Here is a 12,416-nt window from a genome sequence, read left to right on the forward strand (position 1 = left end):
AGGTGGCGCCGTCCCGCCTCGGTGCCACTCGCCGCGCTCCGAAGTGCGGGACAGAATCGCGGCGAGCGCGGAGCCGAAGCTCAGCCCGACTTGTTGATCTCGCGCAGGCAGCCGCGGCCGCCGCCAAGCCGAGCCGGAGCCCGAGGTGGAGGCGGAGGCGCCGCGGATCGCCCGGGCCGCGCAGTCCCCGAGCCCCGCAGAGCGCCCCGCCCGCGCCCCGCAGCCCCGGTGCCGCCCGCCCGCCCGCCCGCCCGCCCGGCCGGGGTAGGCCCAGCCCGGCCCCGGGACCGCCGCTGCCGCGGGCGGGGGCGCGGGCGGCCGGCAAGATGCGCGCGGCGCGGCCCCGGGAGGCGGCCGCCCTGGGGGTGAGTGTGGCGGGGACGGCGCGGGCCCACCCCGGGGCGGGGGGCGGGGCGTGCGCCCGGCGTGCTGTGGGCCCCGGGAACCCCCCGAAATCACCGGTGCGTGGCGGGAGGAGGGCACGCTCCGAAAGGCCAGAAGATTCCGCTGGTTTCCCCGCCTCCCACCTCCCCCACCCCTTCCCTCCCGAGCCCGGGCAAAGGCGCAGAACCCGGAGTTATAAAAAGCCATTGCCGGGAGGAGCGAGGAGGAGGAGCAGCGGGAGGAGGGGGAGGAGGAGAAAGGAGGGGGAGGGGGCGGGAGGGAGGGGAGCATCAAGCAGGCAGATCCAGAGGACTCCGCGCCCCTCCTGCGCTAGGGTGAGGGGCGCACAGGGAGGTGTAGACCCCGCTGGCTTGGTTCCTTCGACCCTCACCTGGTCTCGGGAGCGACCTCGAGTCCTGATGTTGTGAGGAGTGGGGTCGCCCCAGGACAGGGTTGCCTGGTGACCTCCGACAGGTGGGCATCTGGTAGCTTCCACAATCCCCACTCGATCCAAAATCTTTTAAGATTTAGGAAAAGCAAGCCCAATGCCATCGCTATGCTCCCACCCCAAAACCTGGGGTGGGAGGAGATGAGAACTCACTAAAAAGAGAAAGAAAAGTTCTCCCTGCCTCTCCCTGCCTCCCCATTGCGGAGCCAGGTTGGGCATTCCATCCCGAGACCCGCAGAGCAGGGAGTTTCAGCACTCGACGGGGCGGACAGCGCCCCGGGCGGCCGGATTGCGCCAGGGCGGGGGTGGGGCTTCCTGGGAACCTCCTGGGGGCCTCTTCGGCCCGGAGGGCCACCCCCTCCCTCGGTCCTGGGGTGGGGCTGACTTCAGCACTGGCGGGAGGGACAGCGGCCATCAGTCTCTTCCCCCCCCTGCTCCCCCCCAGTCCCCTCTGAGCCGCTTAAGCCTCGGGAAGGTCAAGGCCGCCAGGGACCCTGGGGGAGGAACCTCGCAGCGCGTTCGCTGACCCGCGTCCGCTTTCGCTTTCTGCCTCGCAGCCGTCGGGATGGAGGTGAGACGGCAGCGGTGACGCCCGCCCTCGCGCACCTCTGCACCGCAGCAGCCCGCAGCGCTCCCCGCCCCCCGCCCCCGCGGCAGCGGGCCTTGCCGTCGAGTGACAGCGGCCTGGGGGGGCAGGGGGGGCGGGGGCGGCCGGACCAGCGATGCCGGCGGGCATGACGAAGCATGGCTCGCGCTCCACCAGCTCGCTGCCGCCGGAGCCCATGGAGATCGTGCGCAGCAAGGCGTGTTCACGCAGGGTGCGCCTCAACGTCGGGGGCCTGGCACACGAGGTGCTGTGGCGCACTCTGGACCGCCTGCCCCGCACGCGGCTGGGCAAGCTCCGGGACTGCAACACGCACGACTCTCTGCTCCAGGTGTGCGACGACTACAGCCTAGAGGACAACGAGTACTTCTTTGACCGCCACCCGGGCGCCTTTACCTCCATTCTCAATTTCTACCGCACGGGCCGGCTGCACATGATGGAGGAGATGTGCGCGCTGAGCTTCAGCCAGGAGCTGGACTACTGGGGCATCGATGAGATCTACCTGGAGTCCTGCTGTCAGGCCCGTTACCACCAGAAGAAGGAGCAGATGAATGAGGAGCTGAAGCGCGAGGCCGAGACACTGCGGGAGCGGGAGGGCGAGGAGTTCGACAACACGTGCTGCGCGGAGAAGAGGAAGAAACTCTGGGACCTCCTGGAGAAGCCCAACTCATCGGTAGCCGCCAAGGTGAGTCTGGGGTCTGCTCCACTCATGGAGGCCTACATTGCGGCTCCAAACTCCTCTTGATGAGAAGGGACTGCAAGTGAGTTCTCCAAGGACCACCATTCTTGCACCCTTCCCATGGGTCATAAGACCTCCCTCTTGGATGATTCAGTGCTGTGTACCCCCACTTTGTTACCGGGGAATCGTTTATAGGACTATAAAATGCTACAGTCGCAATGAGAGCAGAGGTGTCCTGCCCTCCAGGCCCTAAGTCCAGGCCGCAGTAGCTAGCCCTGCAGTCGTGGTATCTAGCCCCGTGTTATAACCCACTTTGCCACCAAGGAAGGGTATAAACGTAACCTACAGGCACGCTTGATGGAGGCTGAGGTGCGCACGGGTATTTTAGGAGATGACATAAGATAGGGAAACCTAGTGGCAAGGACAGGCTTGCCCAAACCTTCGCTAAGGGACTGTGGGTGAGGGCCCGGCTGGCTCCTTGTTTATGTACTTGAAGTGTGGTGCAGTTTCAGTTGGCTGTTGGAGAAGGATGTGAATTTCCAAATCAAAGTAGAAAATAAGCCTAGGGAAAGAGACAGGAGTGATGTAATCACACAGGGTGAGCTGTTGTGGCCTTGGGGGCCAGGAGGGGCTTGGGGTGAGGACCGGAGCAGGTGTAATTCCTGAGTCAGACTGGCACCAGGGAGTGTCTGGAGGGTGAGGGGGTGAGGGCTGCCTCACGTGGCCTGCATGTTGGGTGCCAGGAGTAAATGACAGCGCAGTGTGTTCAGGGCTGCATGGGAGGTTGGGAAGGGGCCCAGAAAAGAGATGTGTGGGAATCCAGAGAGATCAAGTTCAGAAAGAAGAGAGAAGAATGTCTCTGAGAGGAGAGACCAGGAGAGAGGACTAGAGGCGAATGGCTCTATGCTCAGCCAGCCATAGCTTAGTAGTAGGGCCTGGCTCTTGGCCAACCTGGCCTCTCAGTGTGGAGTCTTGGTGGCTCAACTGGCCCCTCACTGGTCCCTTCTTAGAGGGGACTCTGGGGTTATTTCTAGAGAATTAAGTTGCTCAAGAAGGCTGCAGTAGACACAGAAAGGGCTGTCTAGTGGAACATATGAAGATCCTACAGTCATTTTCTCTCACGCCTGGACTCTGAGGATATAGAGGCCCCTGGGCCTGGTCCTCCTCCTGGGAGACTCTGACCATAATCCGTCCCCAGTTTCCGTGTCCAGAAAGCCACCCTCTAAGATGAGAGGTGCTCACCCTTAGCCGGCTTAGGATCAACAGACTTATTTTGCTATTTCTAGGCCTGACACAGGTTCCCCCGCTGCTCAGCCCATTGAGGCCCAGGCAGGCCCCTCCTTCCTCACCTGCCTGTCCTTAAGACACTAGATCCAGGGGCAGGAAGTGGGGATTTGCCCTCCCCAAGAAGAAACGACTGTGTTAGAGTTGGCATCTGGCTGCAGGGCACGGGCAGTGTGTGGGAATGAGCAGTCTCTCCTCTTTCTCCACTTAATCGGCTCACCCGGACAGCAGCGTGACCTCACTGTGATCCAGGCTGAGCAGTTAGCTCACACTCTGGCAGTTTCTGCAGCCAGAGTTGAAATGGGAAGGCTCGCTGGCTGTTGGTAAAGAAACTTGACAGCCACTGAGCACCGTGTCTAAGAAATGCAAAGCTCAGAGACCTAAAGTAATTTGCCTAAGGTCACAAAATGCACCTCTAGAAGTGGCCAGAAATGCACCCCCCCCCCACTGAAGTTTGGAATGCCCTGTTCTGACTGGGGCCACAGGTGCCTCCCTAAGGTCCTTCCATCGATTTGCTTCCCCTGCAGCCCAAGGTGTAAGCCAGATTGCATTATTCATCTGTTTGAAACCCACGGAGGTTTCTGTCACATGCAGCACAAAATCCACATGCCACCATGTATCAGAGGTCTAGACTGGCCCTCGGAGCTCTTTAGGCTCATCTTTCCTGTTCTCTTCTGGCTCATGTGGTCCCAGTCCCACTGACTTCCTTACTGTTCTAAACAGGCTGTGATCTGTTCTGCCCCAGGACCTTTGCATTTACTTTTGTGGCTACCGACAGTAGCTTTCCCCAGATGGTTTCATGAGCCCCTTCTCTGAATGTCCCCATTTGCTACAGTCCCCTACCCAACTGCTTCCCATGTGCAGTATCTTTCCTGTATGAGCTTTAAACACTATTTTAAATCATATTTGGTTCACATGTTTCTGTTCTACACCCACAAAGATATGCACTGCTGTGTTCATAGCATGAATCATGGTGCCTGGTTCAGAGGGCTCTGAATATGTAGGATGGAGGGGTTTGTTGGGTCTAGGATGTTTGGATGGATGGATGAGTGAATGGGTGGATAATGGATGGGTGTATGGATTGGCGGACGGATGGATGGGAAGATGGATAGATGGGTGCATGGATTGGTAGATGGATGAGTAAGTGAATGAATGGATAGGTGGATGGATGGGTGGGTGGATGGGTAGATAATGGATGGATAGGTAGATGGATGGATGTATTGGTAGATGTGTTGATGGTAAGTAGATGGATGGGTGTGGGGGGTAGATGATGGTGGATGTGGGTGTATGGATTTATGGATTGGGGGATGAATAGATTGGTGGGTGGATACATGGATGGGTCGATTGGTGGATGAATGGGTGGATGGGTGAATATATCAAGCAGCTATCAGGCACTGACTATCTCAGGGTCCTGCCACCAGTCAGCCACTTCCTTCTCATAGGCTTCCTGTAGCTCAACTTCCTAAAACTCGGCTCTCTCTATCACCTGCACCTGGCCCACCCTATCTGACAAGCTCCAAAGCCAATGAGCTGGGGGAGAGGGGCGGGGGGTGATCCTCAGAGAACACACAGTCTAAGGGCCAAATGGATCATTTCAAGGTAGCTCTGAGGTGCAGAAATGGCCACCTCTCACATTCTAGAGAAAGGACTGGCAGGGTTGTATGAGCAGCCAACTTCTCACTACCCTCCTGCCCGAGGCCGTTTTTCAACTCCCCCTTTCCTGCCTCCCATCTGTAAAATGAAGACTGAAGACCACTTTGCGGTGCAGTTGTGTTTGTGGTAGCTTAGCACTCAGCTCTAGTGGGAGGGTGCTGTTGGGATCTGCGCTGAGTTGCTGTGTCCTTTCTCTAGGCAGGGAGGGCAGCAATCACTTTCCTCCTGATAGTATCCTGGGGAGACTGAGCCGAGCTGGTGAATAATTGATGGGCTCTTCTGCCAAGTGAGGGACAAACCAACCATGGGGCCCTGGATGCTTCCTCAGGGAGTGGAGAGGAAAACCCATTAGGCTGTTTGGGAGGTAGGGTCAGCTCTGTCAGGGAGCCGGCCCTGGCTTCCTCTGAGGTTCTGCTCTCTGGGAACGCTCTCAGGCTTCTCTCAGGGGGTGTGAGGAGAGCTAATGTGTGAGGCCAGAGTCTGCAGATTAAAGCTCCAAGACAGCTTCCAAACTGCCAGAGTGTTATTGTGCTGGGCACAGATCAGTGGTCTCTGGAGCTGGTGTGATCCAGAAGTTCCTTCTTCAGCCTTCCTGGGCAGTGGGGGAGCCCATTAAAGCATCTTTGGATTGTAAGTGACAAAGCAGAAAACTCAAAGTAGCTTCAATAAGGAGGAAGATGTGTCACAGCAGCATGTCTCCTGCCATTCCAGGGTATCACAAGTTTGGGTTGAGTTGATTGAGTTGATGATTCAGTGACCCTATCAGAATTCGTGTGGTGTGTGTGTGTGTGTGTGTGTGTGTGTGTGAGAGAGAGAGAGAGAGTGTGTGTGTGTGAGAGTGTGTGTGTATGTGAGTGTGTGTGAGTGTGTGTGTGAGAGAGAGTGTGTGTATGTGTGTGTATACGTGTGTGAGTGTGTGTGTGAGTGTGTGTGTATGTGTGTGTGAGTGTGTGTGTGTGAGTGTGTGTGTGAGAGAATGTGTGAATGTGTATATGTGTGTGTGTGAGTGTGTGTGTATTTGTGTGTGTGTTTAGTTACATTGTTGCTTTGTATGTGCGTGAGACCATGTATAGAGGTCAATTTGGGGGACTCAGTCCTCTCTTTCCACGGTGTGAATCGGACTTGATGGAAAAGCTCCTTACCTGGTGAGCCATCTTTCTGGCCCTAAGTGTTGTTGTTTTGAACCTCATGTGTTTTGTTATGTTTATTTATTATTTATTTACTTCTTGTGTGTCTACTCATGCATGCTATAACACTGTTGCGAAAGTCAGAGGACAGCCTGTGAGAGTTGGTTCCCTCCTTCCGAATGTGGGTCCTGGGAATTGGACTCAGGTCATCAAGCTTGGTAGCAAGTTCAGCCCTCCATTGTGCCATCTCGCCAGCTCAGGATTCAATATTCTCTGTATCTCTCTGCTTCTCTAGACCCCGAAAATGACTTGGTACTTATGCTTGATGTCGAATGTCAGAAGGTAACTGTCAGGTTCCAGCACACAAATGTAGACACAAAGATGTTTACCCCTCAAGGAGGGATATTTTCTCTGTGCTCCAAAATCAGCTCCATTTTGTTTTCCTTTAAGGACAAACTCTCCCAGGAGTACCCTAGTAGATGTTTCCTGACAGTCTTGGCCATTGATCACATACTCATGCTGTAGTGGTAAGGGAATCTGGGAAAGCAAGTGGCTGGTGTTTTCAGATGGAGAGCATGAGTTTGATAAATGAAAACATGACCCTTATCAATAAAGGAAACCGGCTCCATGGAGTGGCATGCCTTCACCTAAGCCTGGGCTAAAGGGATCAGTAACCGTGTGTTAAAGGGGTGGAAATAGTGTCTTAATTATTGTTCCATTGCTGTGACAAAATACCATGACTGAGGCTAATTTTTAAAGAAAGCATTTAATTTAGTGCTTGCTTACAGTTTCAGAGGCTTAGTCCGTGACCATCACAGCAAGGATCGTGACAGCAGGCAGGTATGGCCTTCGGGCCATAGCTGAGATCTACAGGGCAGACTGGGCTTGGCCTGGCCTTTTGAGACCTCTGAGCCCTCCCCCAGTGACACACCTCCTCCAAGAAGGCCACTCTCCTAACCCTTCCCAAACAGTTCCTCAAGCCTATGGGACTCATTATCATTCAAACTACATCAAGGTTTAGACCCAGATTCTTCTCAAGCTTGGATAGACCAGTTATACCATCTGAGTGGGTTTGTCCACCCAGGGGGGGCAGTGGCCATACTCACCCTCAGGGATATTCTAATGAGTCAAGAGATTTCAAATGTAAGTGTAGCTTGAGAATAGAAATTATAAGGGTAAAGCCTGGAGTGATGAGTGACTCTCGCCTTTAATCAGGAGGCAGAGGCAGGTGAATCTAAGTTCAAGGCCAGCCTGGTCAACAGGGCAAGTTCCAGGACAGCCAGGGCTCTGTCATGAAAACAAAACAAAACAAACAAACAAACAAAAGGAAAGAAAAGAAAAAGAAAAAAAAGAAAGAAAGAAAGAAAGAAAGAAAGAAAAAGAGAAATTGTAAGGGTAAAATGTGGAGGCATGGTGACACCCAGCTGTAACTCCAGTACTGGTGAAGTGAAGACAGGACAGTCCCTCCTAATTAGCCAGCCACAGGTCCTAGTGAGAAACCCTGTTTCAAAACACACAAAGTGGTAAGTGACTGAGGAATGACATGCCTGTCTTCTGTCCTCCACATGCCCCCCACACACATTCACCTACCTGTATGTACGCACATAACATAAGAAGGGTGATTATTATTATATTATATGAAAAGGGGGAGTGGCCTTTAGCTGGGGACAGAGGCTAGAATTTTACCCCCACTGTGAGGTCCGGTGCACGTGAGTTTTTTTCTCATCATTTCTGAGGACCAAGCCTGTGTGTGGGTGAATCCCTTTGTTCCTGGGAGTCCTGTGTAGGAAATGGGAATTAGGAGAAGGCCGCCATGCAGGCCCGGGACGTGATCAAGTGAAGAGTCTAGACAGTTCCTGGCATGAGGCAGCACTTGGCAAATGGCCATTTCAGTTACTGGCAGTCCCTCAGAATCCCCCCCAGGTTACTGGCAGTTCCTCAGAGCCCCCATTCGAGCTACGTGCTCTATTATGGTGCTGGATATGGCTTGATGGGCTTGTAGCTTTCCTACCTGAGCTAGGAGGATTTGTGTGTTACCATCAGATCCGAGGAGCCACTAGGAATCCAGGGCGCCTGTGCTCTGTGCCAGGCAGGCATCTCGGAGGCCTGTGTGACTTACAGGGATGGCTTGCTCGAGCCCCAGAATCCGGCTGGAGGTTCTGATCCAGAGCTGAATGTGAGTCTTGCCTTCTCCTGGCTGTGGACTCTGGACTATTCCTAGCCTTGCTTGCTTCCCACTCTGTAAATAAGAGTGCGATCAACCCGCCCCTTGGGGCTGAGGGAGGGTGAAATACGATCATGCATGAAAAGCACTGAAGTCATGCTTGATGAATCCAGGCTCCTCACTGAGGCAAGGGGAACTCAGCGGCCACAATGCTCCTTTGGCTGACCTAGTCACACCAAGATCGGGGCCTTCCCCAGGTCTTTGTTGCCTCATCTGTGATCCAGGATCTCTGGTCCCCACTCCAGGGGAGGAGTGACAGCGCTGGAAATTGGCGGAGGGCCCTTAGGAAGGCACAGTGCTGGCCAAGGGAGCATGGGAGTGGAGGCGAGCTCTCATGCTTAGGCACATATTCTAAACCTCCCCCAACTCCATACTGGTAGCACTGTGGCCTGGATGGGAACCTCTTTGAGGAGCTGGGCTGCCTGACACCCTCTGAACTGTGTGATTTGGGGCAAAGTATTATTGTTCCTCCAGGTGACAGCCGTGTGAGATCCACAGCATTGGCCGCCTCATTGAATTGTCCCTGGAAGTTAATGCTCACCCATATAAGGGGCACACAGGGAACCCTGGTGCCTGGGGGGTTTAGTGTCTTACTGTCTCTCTTCATCCATCTGTGGGATAAATAAACCCCTTTCAAAACATAATTTTGAGCAAATGCCACATGCTCGATGGAAGTCTGCAGGTTTTTTCTCTGGCCACTGGAGCCCAGGGTAGTCAGGGACTCAGCACCCTAGCAACAGCTTTCTTAAGCCACTGACTGCTGGAGGAGCAGAATGATGGGTGTTGCAGCCACCTTGTTCCAGGCTGGCACTCAGCTCCTCTTCAGGATGGAGCCAAGGCCCTGAGTCCCAGGGGGTGTTTGCTTGCTAACCACTTGTCCGGAGGAGGCTACTTCCAATATCTTACCACATGTACTTAAGATTCAATTCTGTGGCTGGGTGGTGGTGGCACATGCCTTTTATACCAGCAGGAGGCAGAGGTAGAGGCAGGCCAGTCTCTGGGAGTTTGAGGCCAGCCTGGACTACAAAGTGAGTGCAGGGACAGCTAGGGCTGTTATACAGAGAAACCCTGTCTCAAAAGCAACATGGTGTAGTTTTTAAGATGTTTCTGTATCAGCTCTATCCTTCATTCTACATTCCCACCAACAAAGCAGAAGGGTTCCAGCTTCATTACATCTGTACTATTCCAGCTCCCCACTTTTTTTTTGAGACAAGGTCCTGACTATCCTAAACGGGAACTCGCTCTGTAGACCAGGCTAGCTTCAAACTCAGAGATCCACCTGCCTCTGCCTCCCAGGCTCTGGGATTAAAGGTGTGTACCATCATGACTGGACCACTTAAAAAACAAAATCTAGTCTCAAACTAGACATTCTCCTGCCTCAGCCTCCCCAGTGCTAGGATTCCATCTGTGTCCTGGCTCCTTTGGTTTGTGTCAGTGACTGTCCGGACGAGTCCACTCCCCCTGTGCCTCCTTCACACCAGGGAGGCTGAATATCACATACTTGGACCCTTTGCTCAGGTGACTATTTTATTATTTATTTAATAAGCTTTATCTATGTGTGCATGTGGGGTGGGGTGTGTGTGTCACAGCCCTCGTGTGGTGACAAAGGACAATTTTCCTGAGTTGGAGCTCCTCTTCCACCAAGTGGGTCCCAGGGGGACTAACTAAGGTCATCAGGCTTGCCAGCAAATGCTTTTCCCCTCTGAACCAACCTGCCAGCATCCTTTGTTCAATTTTAAAATTAAATTACTTGACTTCTGTGGTTTGCTATAAAAGCTCTTTAGTGGGGGTTGGAGGGGTGGGGAGTTGCATCTGGGCATTTGGAGGAAGAGGTCAACCTTGAGTGTCGCTCCTCAGGAGTCACCTACCTTATTCTGTGAGTTAGGCTCACTCACTAGGAACTATCATCTTAGGCTAGGCTGGCCTGGGAAGAATCCCCCTGTCTTCGACTCTCAGCCCTACCACACCCAGGGATCCCCCTGTCTCTGACCCCCAGCAGCACCACACCCACTTTTTCCTGTGAGTTCTGGTGTTTGGACTCAGGCCCTGATGCTCCTGCAGGGAGCACTTGACCCACGGAGCGAGCCTCTCCCAGCCTTTAAAGCCCTTTCTATATTCAGGACATCCATTTTTTCATCAGCTGTGCCGTTCGCAACTGTCTTCCCCCGCCCCGTGGGTGTGTTCTCTCGACTGAGGCTGGCGTTTGCAGCATAGCTCCTTTTAACTTTGATGAAGTCCAGATCCTCTGCCTTTCAGTCATGGTCTCGTGTAGCCCAGGTTGGCCTTGAACTTTCCATGCAGCTCAGGATGACCCTGAACTGCCTCCACCTCCCAAGGGCTGTGCTTAGGATCAAAGCCAGAACTCTGAGCATGCTGAGCAAACCAGCTGAGCCACATCCTCAGCCCACCTATATCTTTTGCTTCTGCTCCCTGTGCTTGGGTGTGGTCCAGCCCCTGGCTCCCTTCTGAGTCTTGTGGCTCAGGTCTCACTTCTGGCCCTGTGCTGTGCTGTAAGCTGAGGAGTGAGTGTCATTCCTTCCTGCCGGTATGCTGTTTCCCAGCTGCCCGTTTCCCTAGGTGACTCTGAGTGGCAGGAAGTGCCATGCAGGTTGTGGCTTGGGAGGAAAGCGCTAAAGCTCAATGGCCCCACATTCTAGAAGCTCTAGAAGGGTCTAATGTGGCCTTCTGGGTCAGGGGCACTTGTCATTCTGTGGGACAACAGACATTTTCAGGCGACTCTCATGAGGTCGCTCTTACACCTATGGAAGCTGGCTGGAAAAGGCATTTGTTTTGGCTGCAGTTGAAGGGGATATGGCCAGGGTGGTGAGGGAGGCATGGCAGCGGGAGCTTGAAGCTTCTGGATGCTTGTCCGAAGTGTGGTCACTGCTCACCACCCACTGCTGTCCCCGCCCCCTCCTCTTACCCGAGCCCCGCCCACCCGCCGCTTCCCCCACCCCAGCCCACATCTTGCCTTCCACACCCAGCATTTGGTTCCTTTGTTCAAAATCCTCCATGCAGACTGAAGCTGTAGCTTTCAGTAGAGAGGTGGCCTTGCATGCAGGAAGCTCTGGATTCTGTCACCAGTGCTGCATAGACAGAGTGGTGGTGCACACGGACAGCCCCGCACCCAGAAGCTGGCGCAGAAGGACCAGAAGTTTAAGGTTATCCTCCGCTTCCCAGTGAGTCCATGCCAGCCTTGTCTACGTGAGACTGTCTCAAAACAACAGTAAAATCTGACCCTCCTTCCTCACCCCTCTGTCCTGCCCCCCTCCCCCCACGAAGTTCTGCTCATCCCTCTCTTTCCCCACAAACCGGCACTTTCCCATCCCGGGCCTTTTCACTAGCTCTTGATTTTGCTGGGGTCAGTCCCCCTGAGGACAGTCACATGATTCACCCCCCACTGTGCTCAGAGATCTGTTCAGATGCCAGTGGTTCTGGCAGTCTGTAGTTGGGGCTACTCTGTATTCCAGGCTGTTCCAGCTCTGTCCAAACCCTTCCGATGGCTTCTCTCTCTCTCTCTCTCTCTCTCTCTCTCTCTCTCTCTGACACACACACACACACACACACACACACACAAACACAGTGTGATAACCCTGAACTGTGGGTTCCTCTCTCATCCCATCCTTTGGATGTGTTTTAAAGAACAGGATTTTGTCTGGTTAGCTTATGGTTGTCTGCTCAATGCTTGAAGCAATGAGCAATGACTACCACAGAATAAAACCTCGAGATCTATAAGATGAATGAGTGAGTGAGTGAGTGAATGAGGCTGTCACAGAGCTGGCCGAGAATTCCTACTAATTGGGAAAAAAGGGATTTGTTGATGGATGGGTGACCATCGCTGTCATCACTGACACGTGACTAGAAGTGTGACCATTAGCCACATCCACTGCCTTTCACTGAGGAGCCTGTCTGGGGCCTTACACGCCCCAACTCCTCGCCCTCAGCCTTGTTCCTGTTTGGGAACAGACCAGGGGTGTGTGGCTGACTGTGTCCAGGGTCCATCGCAGGATGCT

General features: G+C 54.1%; 1 protein-coding gene across 2 annotated transcripts in view; it reads left to right on the forward strand.

The window, feature by feature from the left end:
• The first annotated feature begins 240 nt into the window (after positions 1-240).
• Kcnb1 (potassium voltage-gated channel subfamily B member 1) overlaps positions 241-12,416 on the forward strand; it is an 80,593-nt gene continuing 68,417 nt past the window's right edge. Inside the window, exons 1-2 of one of the 2 annotated variants that reach the window (XM_051185959.1) lie at positions 241-365; positions 1,390-2,121. In XM_051185959.1, the coding sequence (XP_051041916.1) occupies positions 1,555-2,121 (567 nt within the window). In that variant the 5' untranslated portion in view covers positions 241-365; positions 1,390-1,554. Of the gene's footprint in view, positions 366-693; positions 859-1,389; positions 2,122-12,416 lie in introns of those variants that run through there. The other variant, XM_051185968.1, reaches the window with a different exon arrangement.

This window comes from Phodopus roborovskii, unplaced genomic scaffold (genome assembly GCF_943737965.1).
Source record: "Phodopus roborovskii unplaced genomic scaffold, PHOROB, whole genome shotgun sequence".
Classification (NCBI taxonomy): Eukaryota; Metazoa; Chordata; class Mammalia; order Rodentia; family Cricetidae; genus Phodopus; species Phodopus roborovskii.